Source organism: Pithys albifrons, chromosome Z (genome assembly GCF_047495875.1).
Source record: "Pithys albifrons albifrons isolate INPA30051 chromosome Z, PitAlb_v1, whole genome shotgun sequence".
Lineage (NCBI taxonomy): Eukaryota > Metazoa > Chordata > Aves > Passeriformes > Thamnophilidae > Pithys > Pithys albifrons.
The window spans coordinates 60,535,707-60,551,823 of record NC_092497.1 but is presented as its reverse complement, the minus strand read 5'-3'; the positions used below and the strand labels follow the sequence as shown (position 1 = coordinate 60,551,823).

Here is a 16,117-nt window from a genome sequence, read left to right as displayed (position 1 = left end):
GAGAAAGAATTAATGTGGCTTCTGTAGAGGGAAGCCACATCTCAAAACCCATAGAACTTCTTTGAAATATTCAGCAGTGATTTGAATAGATTTGATTGATTAGTCTACTTGGATTTCCAAAAGTTACTTGACAAAGTCCCTCAAAACAGTTTCTTGAGGAAGCCATAGAAGGAAACAATCAATTAGCAGATGGTTAAAAAAATGTTAAAAGGAATAACAGTTTAGTTTACACAGTGCCTTGAGGTCATCAATGAATCTAATAGTCCAGAGCTGGTGTCTGCTACCCAAGCCAGTACAAGAGCTGAGATAAAAAAAGAGGTGACATTAGTTGGTTGGGATTTTTTATAATAAAAATTGTTCACAGTATTAAATTTCTGCCCAACTGCAAGAAGACTCTACTGAGATCAGTGATGAAGTATTAAATAGCAGATAAAATTTCATGTGAAAAAATATAAAATCATTAATATTGAACACAATCCTAGTTTCACATATTAAAAAGACTATTTTTGGCCTACTAAAACAATCAAGGAAATCTTGAAATCTAGATAGAAGTTACGCAAATCATCAAGTCTGTGACCAGTTAAAAATAATAAAAATAAGGCAACTCAAAATCCAACACCTGTTATGTTTAAGCATTGTCCCACGTATAAACACGTTATGGGAGCATCTCCATCTAATTTATCACCAAATACTCAGAACACTGTTGGACACACTGCTGGGAAACCCTCTCTAACTGATGGTTCTTAAGCAGGGAGGTTGGACTAGATGATCTGAAGAGGTCCCTGCCAGCTTCATTCATTCTGTGTTTCCGTGTCACATCTGAAGCACTGCATGCAAATTTACTGTTCTGATATGAACCATGAAGGTTCAGATTTAGCTTCAAATTTCTGAAGGCTGAGGGACTGCTCTAGGCACATGTCTAAGGACAGGTATTTTTACACTCCTTTCCAGGTATGTGATTCTCACTAGAGCTGGAGTTTGGACATTGGCCCAAGCAGTCCACTGATCTGACCCAGCACCACCATTCTTACACTATAAAGACTCAAATAATTTAGGATGACCAGTTCATTTTAAACTGTATTGCAAAGATTTGTGTACGCATTAGTCTGTAGATTCTGAAATGGCTGAAAGTTCTGAAAACAATGTTTCTAAACAAGATGTCTTCATAATCAGAAAGAAAAAGGTATCTATGCTACCACCAGAATTTATTCTCACTGAAAGGCACATTTAAGTTTTATTTAAACACAGTAACACGCACAGACAGTGTGTTACCTGCTCATCTTCAAGAGCAACAGCTGCATTTAGGTACATTTTCCACTAGGTAGGCATTAAGGATGTAGGAGAGCACATCAGCCTCCAAAGAGAATTTGATCTCAATTTGAGATAAGAATGGGACTAGAAGAATTTGGCTTATCCTTTTGTGATGTCAACAGAACAATACTGAACTTAGTGTTACCAACAAGAGGATATTGGTAATCAATGAGTTATTCTAAAGATAACTGGGAAGAACCCTCCTGAGTCATCCAGACAGCTCCTGGTAACATGGACAACCATGCCATACAGACTCTTTCACAAAATTATCACATACCAGTTTTAGGCACATTTCTTGTCTGTCTTGCTGACATTTAAAAGGCTGTTACAGAACTACAGATGCTTATATACTTTCCTCTAAATTACAATTTTTGTTGTAATTATGGTCAAAGTACTTTTCTCCTCCTTTGCATGTATTCCTCAAATATAAGTGAATTATTCTAGCTCACAGGTGTGGTTCTCTGCTGGAGAACTACCATAACCTTTTCCCAGCACCATCTGTTGGGAGTAAAGAAACCCAGTTCCTCTACAGTATATTTTACAGTATATTTTCAGATGCAATATTTACAAATAAGTTTAAAAGGGATTTTGCCTAATACATATGAGGGGCAAGCCTTTTATGTCACTGTTGAGTCACTTTTCACAATTGCAACTATTATGTGGGACAGATGGAAAATGAAGACAAATCAAGCCCCATAACTCACAGACCCATGAAATTTTCAAGTGCCTTGCAAAAACATGCTGGTTTTCTTTCTTGTTTGACAGATTTACTGGAGCTGAATCCTTCTACATTCAGGAATCAGTACATTTATACACACTTAATCCCCATTCCAAAAACAGGAGGAGGAAGATGCCTATCTGCATACTGAAACTAATCCCTTGCTCATACTGAAACATCAAGATTTCTGTTAGCTTTCTGACAAGCACACCAATTACATTATTTGGCCCTCATAGAAAAGAGACAGGTGTTGAATGATCAATTTTGCAGATTCTGAAATTGTACCCATTAAATACAGTGGAGATTATTTCTTCTGCTTTGCATAAAGCTGATTGAGAGTGCATTCTACAGAAAGCACTTGGAGCTGGGAGAAAAAAAAGATAAGAGCCCTGAATGCCCTTAGCCAAAGGAGCAAGGAGTTATCAAAACAACATAAAGGAAGAGATTCATCCCTGCTATGGGCAATACTGCAACAATTTTGATTTTTTTTTTAGTTTCAATTTGAGTGGGATAATGGCAAAGAAGGGAAAATTTTTATTAGCCACTTGCTTTTATGGATTTTTTTCCCTCTGAAGAAAATTTGATCATGCAAACTAACTTTCACCAAAAGCTCACCAGAAACACACTGCACATTACTTCACTCTTTTTGGTTTGTTTTTTTTTTTTCTGACATGCATGTTTGAGCAATATTCCTTTGGCTTGCTATGTATCTCATTTAATATTTTTATTATTGGCTTTGGCATAAACTTTGGAGTATGCTGGTTCAGTTTGCAGATGATAAAGCTGTGGAGGTATTGGCAGTAGAGCAAGGAGCTATAATATCAGAGAGAAAAAGCCTGTACTTACTACCTGGAGAACAGGAGCAAGAGAAAAGGGATAAAATTAAGCTGCATTAACTGCATAGTCATGCATTACAGACAAATAACAGGAGTTCTGCTACAAAATTTCATCAATTGCAAACAGAGAAGGAAAGTGGAAAACATACAGTTTGGGCAGCAACCAACCAGACAGCTACAAACTACCAAGACAGCAGCTGTGAAAAAGGCAAATGTGATTGTGTTCCATTCAATAATGTTTATTGTTCTTATTAGAAAAGTCTGAGAGTTTTATAACTGGAGGCAATAGACAAAGACAACTTCTGCAAACTTCCTATGTTCCAGTAGGGAAATAAATTACATGAAAGCTGCACCACTTTCAGTGTAACACATAAAACACAGTCCAAGCAGGAGTCAAAGACAGAAGGTGAAAACAGTTAAAAGAGGGACCTGACTGAAAACTCTCTTAAGACACCATGATACAAGAGATTAACATACTTAATTCTTGCAATCTGGTTGAGTCAAGAATGTCTTTAATTAACAAAAAATATAAAATGTGAAAGGAGTTGTAAATTTTAATTCAAAACTGTTGAAAAACTCCATGCTGTGAAACCATCCCTTACCCACATTTTGCCAGCACTTCAATTACTCATTATAACTCAAAACAAAGACAAATGCCAAAATATTTATCACAGGATGAAAATTCTGGGGTTTCTCAAATCTGACAACTAAGTCAGCTAAAAATATAAGGATAAAACAAATTTTAACAAGCATGACTCTGAAGAATTAAATATGGTCTTCTAATGGCCACATGCCATGTTGGCGACAAACACGTCTTGCTAATCATCATTATTCTATTTCAGCTGTGACTAGAGAAAAACCACAATAAAATGGTATTACTAGGTATTCAATAAAGTTAAGACACATTGTTCATAAGACCCATGGCAAACTATTGAAACAGGCTGACTGCTATGTATTTATTCTGTTACCTCACAAATAGCAAAAACAACCAGTTCACAGAGTAAGGACTGACAGGAGAAAAAAGTAAGATTTGCAGGTCTATTTATGCAACAAATAAATTTCACCAGCTCTAATTTAGACAGTCATTTCCAAGGGAAATACATCTACTGTGATTCTTCCATCACAAATGACATTTCATCTTTTCTAAAGTCATGCAGGAAAAGAATGCAAAGATGTTAAAATATTTTGCTTTATTTTTTCTTCAATACATAAATGTGGCAAGAACAATAAAAATAGACTAGTATATATTAAACCACCTGAAATCACTGCGCATTAACATGAGGTCATGTACTTTAGCTAGAGAAGCTGAATATTCAGATGGTCAAAAAGATACTGTTGAGCGAGTAGAAGGTGGTTTGGGTTTTTTTTTTCTCATTTGAAATTAATGATTCTCAGAAAATGAAAGATTATTCTCTTTATGCTACTACCAATCATACTAACCATGTGAACAACTTTTTATATTAATGAATAAAACTGCTTTTTTCACTCAGTTAAAAAACATGCTAGTGAATTTTAAGGTCTCTTCCATTTTCCATTACACAGTGACCCCCTCTGGAACTGACTTCTGATCCTACTTAGCATTCATCAGTTACTGATTTTAACTATTACCCATTACTTGCTGCTCTAGTAATATTTTTAAGACTAGAACTTGCCTTCTTCTTTCAACTCAAGTTAATCCTCTGCCAGTGAGTTAACAGACCAGAACACAATGAACAGTTTTGCTGCACAATCATTTGCAGCTTCCCTTGAAAAGATTGCTAAGAATCCTGGGGGTAAAAAAAGGAAGAGCGTGGGGGAGAAGAAAAAACCACTTTTATTATGTTTCTTCATCTGATCACCTGGAGCCTAAAGTCATTACACAAAATCATTAGTCATTTCCTAAGTGATCATCAGTAACTACACCATAAAGTTTCTTCCCATTACAGAGTCAGCTTTTCAGCCCTTCTCTGTTTAATTTTACGGAGCCTGTCAGACAGAGAATCAAGAGGGTTTGAAGAGAACATAGATGGATCACTCACTGCTCCTGCAGCATAAGACAGGGCAGGGAGTATCCAAGAAGCAGGCGGGTAAAAACATTCATGTACAGCCCTCTGAACTTAGATTATGACAATGATGTCAGAGTTCTCATCATCTTTTGTGCTCAGTTTTAACAAATCATTAATGCACAGCACGGGAAGCTGATAAGCATGTGTTCTCCATCACGAAAATAAACTATAAAGTACTATACACCTGATCAGAACTGTGATCCATTAAACCAGAAAACATATCAATAGACTAAAAAAACAGAGATAGATCGATAGATAGATAGATAGATAGATAGATAGATAGATAGATAGATATAGACAGACAGACATATCTATAGAGAGACATACACACACACACACATCAATGTGTGTCAAAAGAATTTCTTTTTTTTCTGGTCCAAAACATATTCTAAAAATATTCTAATTGGTCCACAACACAGGCTGGTGCAGAACACCTAAGAAATCAGAAACCAGCAAACAGCATCTTGTATATAAAGAGAATCTGAAAGAGGTACATCTTCGAGTCTGAATAAAATTCAAACAATTAATCATCAGAGAACATAACAGATGCACAATTTATGGTCAACCCTCCACAAAAGGATGCAAAACACCAATTCTTTCAAGACAGCGCTCTTTTTTTTTTTTTTTCAGCTAAACACAAAATAAAATTACATACCACAGCCTTTGACACTGTCAGGATGCCTCTGTAAACAAGGACTATTTAAAAAAAAATTAATATGAATATTATTTCAAAAATACTTCAAGATAATACCAGATTTCTTGTTTCAAGGATATTCATTAACATCTCACACACTTTTTTATCCCCATTCATTCATGACTGCAAAGTTGTTGATTGAAAGTAATTAATTTAGATTAAATTGGAATTCCTGCATTTCATTTCTGAGCTAATCCCAAATTCCTTATGTAAATTTCTTACCCACTGATGTCAACATCTGAGTTTTTTAATAAATGAGCAAATGTCAACAAGCAATTCACAACTTGTGGCAACTGATCTGATTGACTGACCCTCTCAGTCACATGATGCTGTGCTGCCTCAATAGAAAATAGATAAAAACAAGACATTTGTGAACATTTTTGTTCATGCCGTATTCAGTTCTGCTAAAGTTTGCGGAGCAATCAAGGTCATCTTCATTAATAAAACCACACTCAACTGAGTATTTTAAGATGCATATCAGTATCCAAAATCTGTGAACCTGGCAGACATGGATATGCTTTAAAGATCCAAAGACTGAAAATCAGTAAAATATATTGGTGTGTTCACAATCATTTGAATCGAGAAGAAAATATGAATATTTGCAAGAAGAAAAAATTATTGCAGAGAAGGTGAGAAAAGTATGATCACATGACCCTATTGTAGAATGGTAACAATTTCTTAAATCTAAACAAGGGTGGTTTGTTTGTATTTTTCACAATGCCTGGAGACAAGCCAGATGAGAGATGCATCACATATTTCTAGTGAGGAGGGCTTGGCGAAAAGGATTGTGGAGATGACATCAGTTCTGAGCCAAAGCTGCACTTCTGGCATCTTCTCTGTGGCATATGGACGCTCACAATGAGGTATGCACAGAACACAGACTAAACATTTGTTGAAGGGCATAAAATTTAATATTTTGTTTCTGAGGCTGTGTGCTACGAATCTTGGACTTGCTTTTACCTTATGCCCCCACAGAACACCATGATAAATAGATAGCAAACTGTCAAACAGTAGCTTGGTTTATAATTAGGATTTTTTTTTACATGGGGTCCCCATTTCCTTCTTTTATGATTCTTGAATTCTGGCACAGATAACCACGTACATTACAGGTGTCCAGCTTATAATCTACAGCATTATGTTGCTTTCAGGTGATCACTTGTGTCAGAATTAGCATCCAATTCCAACCACTGAATTCAGTGGTTCATACCAAGTATTGTCTCTCCTCTTGTTCTCTGAATTGAACCTATTTTCTGATTGAACCTATCAGACAATATTCAGGAAGATAAAACTTCTTTGATCTGAGTGACTGAAGAGGATAGTTAGCCCGTTCTAGCAAGTACTTGAACTTTCATAGGTGGGGTACGTGATACAGAAAACTGCTGAGTATTTTTACACTGACCACCATCACTGGTGGTCTGTTTAAATGTGGCTGTTTACTATATGAGCAAGCATTTAAATATCTGCTACTGGTAGAATTCTGAAATTGTTACCATCACAATCCATTACGCAATAGTATGCACACTTAGACACGCACCAAAAGAAACAGTGAAATGAGCACATAATGCTTCTCACTGGACTGCAGTAAACTTATCTGCCCTTCACCCGGAATCAGACAGGCTTATCACACAATCACACTCCGTGAAATCCTTTCAACTGCACTTCAAAATACTTACTCAATTTTTGATGAGCCTTGTGGGTCCCTTCCAACTCAAGATATTCTATTATTCTCTCTGTAGCATGCTAAAAGAATGACTTTATTACATCTAACCTCTTGCAGAATATTGCAATGTTTTTCAAGTCTGACAATTCTCTTACCAAAAATTACAGCATTTCTTTCCACTCCTAAAACCAATCTGTGTAAAAAATTTTTCAGCATTCTTAAGAACACTTCAAGAACTATTCATTTTCTCCATTAGAAATTTAATTTTTTAAATTTAAAAATATTTTATCAAACACAATGAAATAACTGCATAGTGGCTGACAGAAAACAAACAAACAAAAACCCTAGAATTTGAAAATAAAGAAATAATTATTTTCTAATATAATTTTAAATATTAGTAGCTCTTTTTTTAAGTATGAGAAAGCTGTTAAGATTACACAGAATGATCATCTATTCATTCCAGATATCCAAAACTGCTCCAGCACCCCCTTTACCAAAAAGAAGGTAATGGCTCTATTTGTTGACAATTCATTGAATATACAAACTAGAAAGAGTACAGAAGGAATGCAATACTCTGCAATGACTAACTACTCTGTCACTGAGTCACTCTAAGTTCTGATTTTTTATTCATATAATATATACTCCTTTTGACTTCTGAGTTAATTAAAACTTGAGCTGACAGACATTGATCTGTGCATTCTATTGAATGCATATCGAAAGCATCATATTAATCAACTTGCAGAATAACTACAGTAACATTAAATACAGTAGCTCTAGGACACATAAACCAGGAAAGCACTAGCAAGTGGTTCAGTGCAGTAAGAGCACTGCAGTGTTACAGACAGTAGCAGTGTGCTGGTACCAACACACAAACTTTCTGGGGGTTTTGCATGAGATGAGTCCTGATCTGGTCCTGTGAACTGACAGTTCACAAAAGGTTACAGTGGACCAAGTGCTCCTGGAACAGCATCTTCTGGTTCAGTTACATTCAGTCTGCTCTGTGTGCTCCAAGAACAACCGCCAATGCAAGGCAAAGCACACAAAGAGTGGATGACTGGGGCATTTGATTCAGAGAAGCCACTCCTGATCCAAATGAAATTTTCAGTGTAGATAAATCCACAAGCTGCCTTTTAAAAATAGGAAGGGAGCATTATAAATAAAATTTCAGTGCATCTGTAATTTGAAACGTGCAAATATATGCCATTATCAGTAGTTTAGTTAGGTTCATATTTAGAAGAAGAAAAGTTTGTTTCAAACTATTTTTATATTAAAAATATTATGATTTAGATCATAGAATCTCAAATTGTAAGGGACTCATAAGGATCATAGAGTCTAACTCCCTACTCTTTGCAGGGCTGCCTAATGCTAAATCATATAAGTCCAGATGCTCTTTGAACTTTGACAGCCTTGGTGCTGTGGGGAGCCTGTTCAGTGACCAGCCACCCTCTGTGGAGAACCTTCTTTTAATGTCCAGTCTGAACTTTCCCTGACACAGCTACATTCCCTTTCCTCCAGTGCTGTCACTGGTCACCACAGACAGGAGGAGCACTACTACAGACACTGCTCCCTCTGAGGAAGCTGTAGACCACAACAGGGTCACCCCAGACTTGTCCAAGCTGAATGAACCCAGTGACCTCAGCTGCTCCTTGTAGGTCTGGCCCTTGAGATCTTTCCCCATCTTGGCTGCCCTTCTCTGGACACACTCTAATAGCCTGATGTTCTACTTGTACTGAGACACACAGAGCTGCACACAGAGCTTGGGGTGGAGCTACGCTGCTACTACTGTTTGTACTAGAAAACAAGTGACCTGTTTATTTACAGATGTATCAGGGCAGTTTCTTCCACAGTAACAAGTATTAACATGTGCCTGAAAGAAGGTGTTATAACAGTGTTGCCTTCTCTGACATGACTGTCCACAAGAACTGACACCTAAACACTTTGTCCATGGTTGACTGAATCAACAAATATGTTTTGCATCATGATGGTAAAAATGCTGTATTTAAGGTATTAACAGGAATCAGAAATACCTATAAGCCACTACACATTTTACCATCTGTTTTCTGAGACCTAGTGAAGCAGGCATCGAGTTTGCAGTTCGATGCAAAACTCAGGGCTACAGGAATATAATGCTTTATTCCACAAGTTCCAACTGTAAACAGGTTTTTATTACTGTCTTTAAAACTCATTTAAAAACAAGAATGGAACGTCAGCTGTGCCATCAAATACTCAAAAAATCTTTATTTTTTTCTGTCTAATAAACATGTAGAGAGATATAATGTTTATACAGGTAACTTAGTGCCTAAGCACTTGGACAACAGTGTCAATAAAAATCTCCCAAGGTAAGGTTCAAAAAAATCTATCCTAAAAGCCCATTTCCTCTCCATGATTAGAGAGTCTCAACTGGAATGGCATGTCTACTCTCAAATGGTTTTTATTTACAGATTGGTAAATTTTATTTTCTTGCTTTTTCAACACAGCTTTTTAAGTCAACCAGTCATTGAACTGGACCTGACAAAACTGAAAAAAAAAAAAAAAAATTAAAAAAAAAAAATCTCTTACTGCACTGAGTAAAGAACTTTAGTTGTCAAAACCTGGGTTATTCACTGCAAGTTCTGGTTTCTGGTACCAAAGTGAGGAATTTCATCCAGAACACCATGTTAAGAAGCTATAGAGCTACAGGAAACAGTAGCTGCCTGTTATTAATTATCATTTATGATTCTCTGTAGTCCAACATGCATTTTGATAGGGGCTGACTTCCCCCTCTCTTTGAGTAGTGCCTTGCTTAACTAAAATGTGACACCCTTGTTCTGGGCAATTTAGCATTGAACTGTCTTTTCCACAACAGCTCTGCTTCAACAAAAGGAGAAAGTCATAGGTTCACCACAGAAGAGTCTGCAGTCAAATGCTTAGTTCATTTTTCTGGGGGAAAGATGAGGTGGTCAGAATGCCTTCAGGATGAAAATGAAGTGAAAATTTTCAATAGTCTATTCCAGATGGTGCCGCGCATGAAAGACACCATTTTCCACATCTACTTGTCACTTTTGCCAGCTCCAAAAGGATACCATGCCCTCACTATCTCCTGTTTTCCCACTTCAAAGCAAGGTCCAACACACCCATCACAACATTCCCAAATGAGCCCTTAGACACATCGCTTCAACAACCTTCACTTTCGGCAGAGATTGCCTGAATGAAAATGCTTGCTGCTTACCTGAAGGTGTGAGGGTAACAGGAAAGTTACAGTTCTGGCAAAATGTGACCTGGAGAACAGGAAAATTCACACAGGCCATTTCTGCTCAAAGATTATTCTCATCCTGATCTCAGCCAGTTAAGCATCATGTGCTGTTGGTTGAATGCCTGCATCACTTTGGAAAGTCCTCAGGTCCAGTGCAAAAAGTCACAAACAAGTAATCAAAAGTGTTATTGAAGAAGAGACAGACCTACTTTAAATGCACTCCAAAGCAATATGAGCAAGTGATTTTCAAAATAAACATGGCAAACAGTCTGTAAAACAAATTACTCTTGAGAGGAACAGAAAAAGGAACCTTTTTTTTTAATGAAGGATTGGAGGGAAAAATAATTGGCTTGCTTTCAAAGCAAAAACTGCTTGAACTTCAAAGCATCAACTGCAACCCCAATCCATTTCTATAAAATAATGCTTTTATCAGCTAAACCAACAAGTTTTAGCTTTGTTAGCTTAAAGCAGCTAACAAGAAAGTTAGCAGATTTCATATACTACTGCCATTACAAAAGTAGACACTAGGATGACAGCTTTCATAAATAGAGTAAGATGTCATTCTGCTCACTGAAATCTTGAGTTCAAACCACACATTGGATTAAGCTCTCTCTGTGCTAAAAACTCAAGGACACAAACCACCTATGATTCAGCTCACACTGTCAATTCAAGGTAAGTTGCTAAGTACTGAGCACCTTTCAGTTTGAGGTCTTCAACCAGGATCACACAGCTGAAACACTGCCCATGCAGGAAAAGGTAACCTTGGAAGATTTATCATTCTTAAAAGAAGAAGGATGCCTGTAACTTTTATCTGTTGGATTTTTGTTTGGGTTTCTTTTTAACTATTGTTAGTTTACCCCCTGAAATTGAATGAGGGCCCTAAAGATTTGATTGGAAATACTTTCATCTGCATCTGTCCATTTTCTAGATCTGCAATACGCCTACAATAGCAACATTAGACGGTTTCAACTCACATAGTTACGCAGTTAGTTAGGCAAAGAGGTGCATGCTAAGTAAAATTCCATACCTAAAATCACAACAAAGAGAAATTCCTTTATTTTCAGTATTGTTGGGTATCATAGAGATCATTATTAAATTTCCCCTTCACTCAAATACAGTTTATAGACTAATTCCAAATTCAGAATGTCTGTACCAAAAGATAGAGCATGGGTAGCCTAAGGCTAACCAAAGGGTTTAGTTTTTGAAGAAAATACAAGCTTAGAATACAAAGTTTTCAAAATCTTTTTCCAAGCGAGAGTGTAAATTAAGTTTTTAGATTAAATACACTAAGAACAAAATTCCAAACTTCTTAATCAATGATGCAATCTGTAAAACAAAGATTTTTTGTAAAACAAACCCCAAAATTTCATCTTTTACAGCATTTTGAACTCCAGTTATACACAAAAAACCCTTGTAAGAAAGAGACTAGAAGGAAGGTGAACTAGCCAGGCATTAATAGAACCTATCAGAATAAAAGCCTGTCTAACCCAGAGTTCTGTCTCTAAGAGTGGCCAAACACAGATGCCTCAACAATGAAAGAACAGAGAAAACCCCTGTCAACACTATCAGAGAATACCCTTATAACACTCAACAATTTAAGAGTTCAGTAGTATCTTCATGTTTAATCAGTCTCAGTGGATTTCTTGCATGTAACTTGCCCAGTTGCCCATTAAGTCCATGTAAGATTTTATCATCCGTAATATCCAGCACAATGACACACTGTGCTGACATGCCCTTCCCTCCTGTCACTTTTTTGCTTAATAACCCATTTTTTTGTCAGACATCCTGCAGAGTTTGCATTAAAAAAATAAAACTAGCAAAGATGCACCTCTGACCAGTTGTTCCATCCATGCCACACGTATCTTCAGATATCTCTGGTTTAACGTCACAATAGGATTTACCAGAGAGAGAAAATAACTAAATGGTTTCTCCTCTACAACCATTTTATTTATCTGAACTGAATTTCATCCACCACTTAAATGCCCAAACAGTCCAATAAGGTCTTTCTGCAATTCTTCACAGGTAATACCATCCTTAAAACCCTTGGCAATTTACAAAGACCAGCAAGTATCACTGTTCAACCCCTTTACATATGAGCATATTGAGCAGCACAGACATTTAAACTGATTCCTGTGGAACTCCATTGTTTAAAGGCAATTGTTTACTCCTAGTGTTCAGACATTTATTATTTTTCCTAGCAAGATATTCCTCCTCTTCTTCCACAACTCCTTAGCTGGTCATGCAAGCATGAAATATTGAATACAATGGTTTAGGGATCTGCCAGACATACGTTGCAGAAAGGGTACTCCTTCCAAAGGCAAATTCCCATACTTGGCCACAGGTGTCCAAATGCAGGCCTTTGCAGTGTGACAAAAGACATCTTTTAATCCCTGTATTTGTTAAAGATACTGTAAGGACAGTGTTTCCTGTTGCTTGTTTTGGTATAGTTTTTTTTATTTACTGCATCTAAAGGGGCCACATACGCATGTTTTTCAGCCTCACTTGATATACTTTCACCACCACTAACCTACGCAAGGATTATTTTCTTGTAGGCACAAGCAAATTCATCTCCAAAACTAAAAGGTTGGAGACAGGGTTACTGAGAAGACACAACACATTTTTATATTAGACTTAGGAAACAAGAATCTCCCTTATAGAATTGCCAAGATACACCTATCAGAGGACGACTGAGATGACCATCTGCACACTGGATTCCATTTCTGAAAAGATCTCAAAGTCACCCTTGGGACATAAGGACTGAGAACTCACTGCCATACCCATGAGAGCAATTTTCCCTCAGAGCCTGTACCCCTCCAAGTTCTTCTCCCTCCATTCTCCATCTCTTGATCTTTGATTGAGAAGGTTGTGATCTCCTGTATTCTTTCCACTTTTGTTTTAATCTTATTTCCTAGTTCTATCCAGCAGCAGTGCAAACCCAGTGGCTCGCATCTCTGCACTGGTTGGGTGTGGTTATCTTCCATGTTCAAATCTTTTGTTAGTGTTTCAGAATCTGTTTTACCTTGCAAGGTGTAAAACCCCACTGCACCTCAGCTTTACTGTAAGACTTTTACAAGCGTTAATTCTTCCTTCCTCAGACCGAAGAGTCCACATTTTAAAGGCTCTTCCCAAGCTATGCAATAAATCCAGCATGTATCACCAATACAGATTACTTTCAAACAAAGCCCACAGTCACTAGCACATATAGTGAGAGGATTCTAGACAGACCACACCAAACATTAGTAACCCAGGTGGCAGAGTTGGTATCAACTGCTGTAATTCAGCTTCATTCAGCTTCACCCTTTTTTTTTTTTGTGTGTGTGTGTGTGCATGTGTGTGAATTCTGCGCATGAAACTGAGTGCTGGGTTTACATTTCCTGTTTTACATTTTATTGTTTCTGCATAGGTGTACTGTGAAGTCTAGTATAAATGTGGAAAGCATAGTAAGCATACATAAAACTACACCTATTTAAATCTGGATGGGAATAGTAGTAATAGTGGCAAAAAGGTAGCAGCAGATGCTTAAGACCTGGTCAGCAAGCCAAGATTGATACTATATTTTATTCCGACCACCTCTTCTGTCCCTATCAGATACAGTACAGCAAGCACAGGTGTGCTTTGTAACACTAACTTTCATTACATGCCTTTTCTGAAAAAATATTGTACCAAGACAATCATGTTATTATCTGCAAATTTCCCACAATCATTCAGGATTTTAATACTCTACCTCTGGCAAAATTAACAATTGCTATTTTCTACCTACTGACAGAGATTTAAATCAGATACTGTGAACCCTTAAAACAAAAGCTGTGATTTTCCCTTTTTAAATATTATTTTCTATCCAGAAATTCAACATGAACCAACAACTGTACTAAGAGAGCCAAAACTGCACATTAGATACAGCATTTTACACCAGACTTCAGTTAAAAAAAAATCAACACAACAATAAAACCCCAAAACTGAAGACTTGGGACCTTCAAGTTGCTTGTCAGGAGCATCATCGGGGCAGTAGTGCAAAATTAATGAATGAAGATGTATCAGCTCACTCTTCTACACTGCGCTCCAAAGGCTCGGCTCTGCTTGCAGAGGCCTATTCGGGGACTCCTGTCTCGGGTGGGAGTTTTGTCAGCGAAGGGTTTAACGGTGCCGATAATGGCGATAGAACGAGAGAAGGTCTGGGATGAAGGGATGCCGTGAATAAGGTGATATTTCGGCGCTCCCCAAGTGATGCCACCCTTCCATCCGACACCGTGCGGGGGCTTGCATCCTGCCAGCGCACACAGGTACCCTGACTAACGCAACGCTACTCGCTCGGGCCAGCGTCCACCGAGATAGACCCATGCCTTCTCCTAAAAATCACTCCCTCTTTCAGGGGATTTTCGTGACTTGGCTCCAGGAGGAAGGGAGGAGGTGGGGGTTGGGGGGGGAGAGGGCTTCAATTTTCCTTCGAAAGCCTACAATGCCGCGAAAGCCCTCACGCTCCTCCGCTGCCGCTCACGCAAACCAAAGTTTTGCCGCTCTCGCCATAGCGAGACCCACCCCCGCCACCCCCGAGCCCCCCAGCCCGGCCCGGCGCCGCCTCACCGTCCCAGCTCGGACTCCAGCTCGAAGTAGTGAGCCAGGGTGTCCTTATTGGAGCCATCGATCCAGTAGTCGGGTGCGGCGGACCCGGGGCGGCCGACGGCCGAGGAGGAGGAGGAGGACGAAGACGAGGAGGATGAGGAGGACGAGGAGGATGAGGATGAGGAGGGCATGGTGACTTTCAGCATGCCGGGACGCCTGCTGGGGGCTGTCCCCTCCTCCGCACCCGCTGCAGAGCGCAGAGCGGCAAGGCGGCGGCTGGCGGCGGCGACAACACCTCACCTCCCTCCCTCTTTCTCTCCTTCCTTACTTATTTCCCTCCTTCTCTCCCTCCCCCCCTCCCTCCTTCTCTCCCTCCCTCTCTCCCTCCCTCTCTCCCTCACTCCTTCTCTCTCCCCTTCTCCTCTCCTTCCTCCTCGCGGCTCCCCAGCCTGGTGGGGCGGCGGGGCGGGGCCGGGGAGGGGCAGGGACCGCCCCGGGCGGGGGTCGCACCGCCCCCGGCTCCTGCGCGTCCCCTCCGCGCCCCTGCGAGCCTAGGGAGGTTGATTTCTTCCCGCAGGGAGCGACCCCCGGGACCACCCCGGGACGGCGAGAGCCCTGCAGTTCCCCGGCACAGCCGAGCGGGCACCGGGAGCTCCCAGAGCCCTTGGAGCGGCGGACCCGGCTCGACGCGGGGACCACCGCAGGGATGGAGAAATGGCATCCCTATCCAGCTCGGCGGGGCCGGGAGGGATGCGCAGCCCGTGGCCAGGCGGCCCTCCATGCTGCAGCATTCCGGCAGCTCCCGGGCGGGAGTTCGGGAATTCTATCTCGCCGTGAATTTGGGGAGGTGGGTGTGTGGGTAGGGAATGAACAAGGCAAACAGCGGTGGGAAAGAGACTGACAAATGGTCGACCATGACTAAAAATATTTTAAAAAAATAACAAAAAACCACCCCGCATAGCTTTCCTTCCCACCAGAGAACTAAAAGAAGACGTAGAGAAATAAGATTGCTGTGCTGCTATGCCACTCTTTAACAGGTTATGAAATCTGCAGATCATGGA

The 16,117-nt window shown here is 39.5% G+C and overlaps 1 protein-coding gene across 2 annotated transcripts in view; it reads right to left on the bottom strand.

Moving 5' to 3' along the window:
* The window catches only part of CAMK4 (calcium/calmodulin dependent protein kinase IV), a 156,227-nt gene extending 140,821 nt beyond the window's left edge, over positions 1-15,406 (bottom strand). The window contains exon 1 of one of the 2 annotated variants that reach the window (XM_071580090.1): positions 15,078-15,406. In XM_071580090.1, coding sequence (XP_071436191.1) covers positions 15,078-15,262 — 185 coding nt within the window. In that variant the 5' untranslated portion in view covers positions 15,263-15,406. The remainder of the gene's footprint in view (positions 1-15,077) is intronic. The other variant, XM_071580092.1, reaches the window with a different exon arrangement.
* Positions 15,407-16,117: the final 711 nt, after the last annotated feature.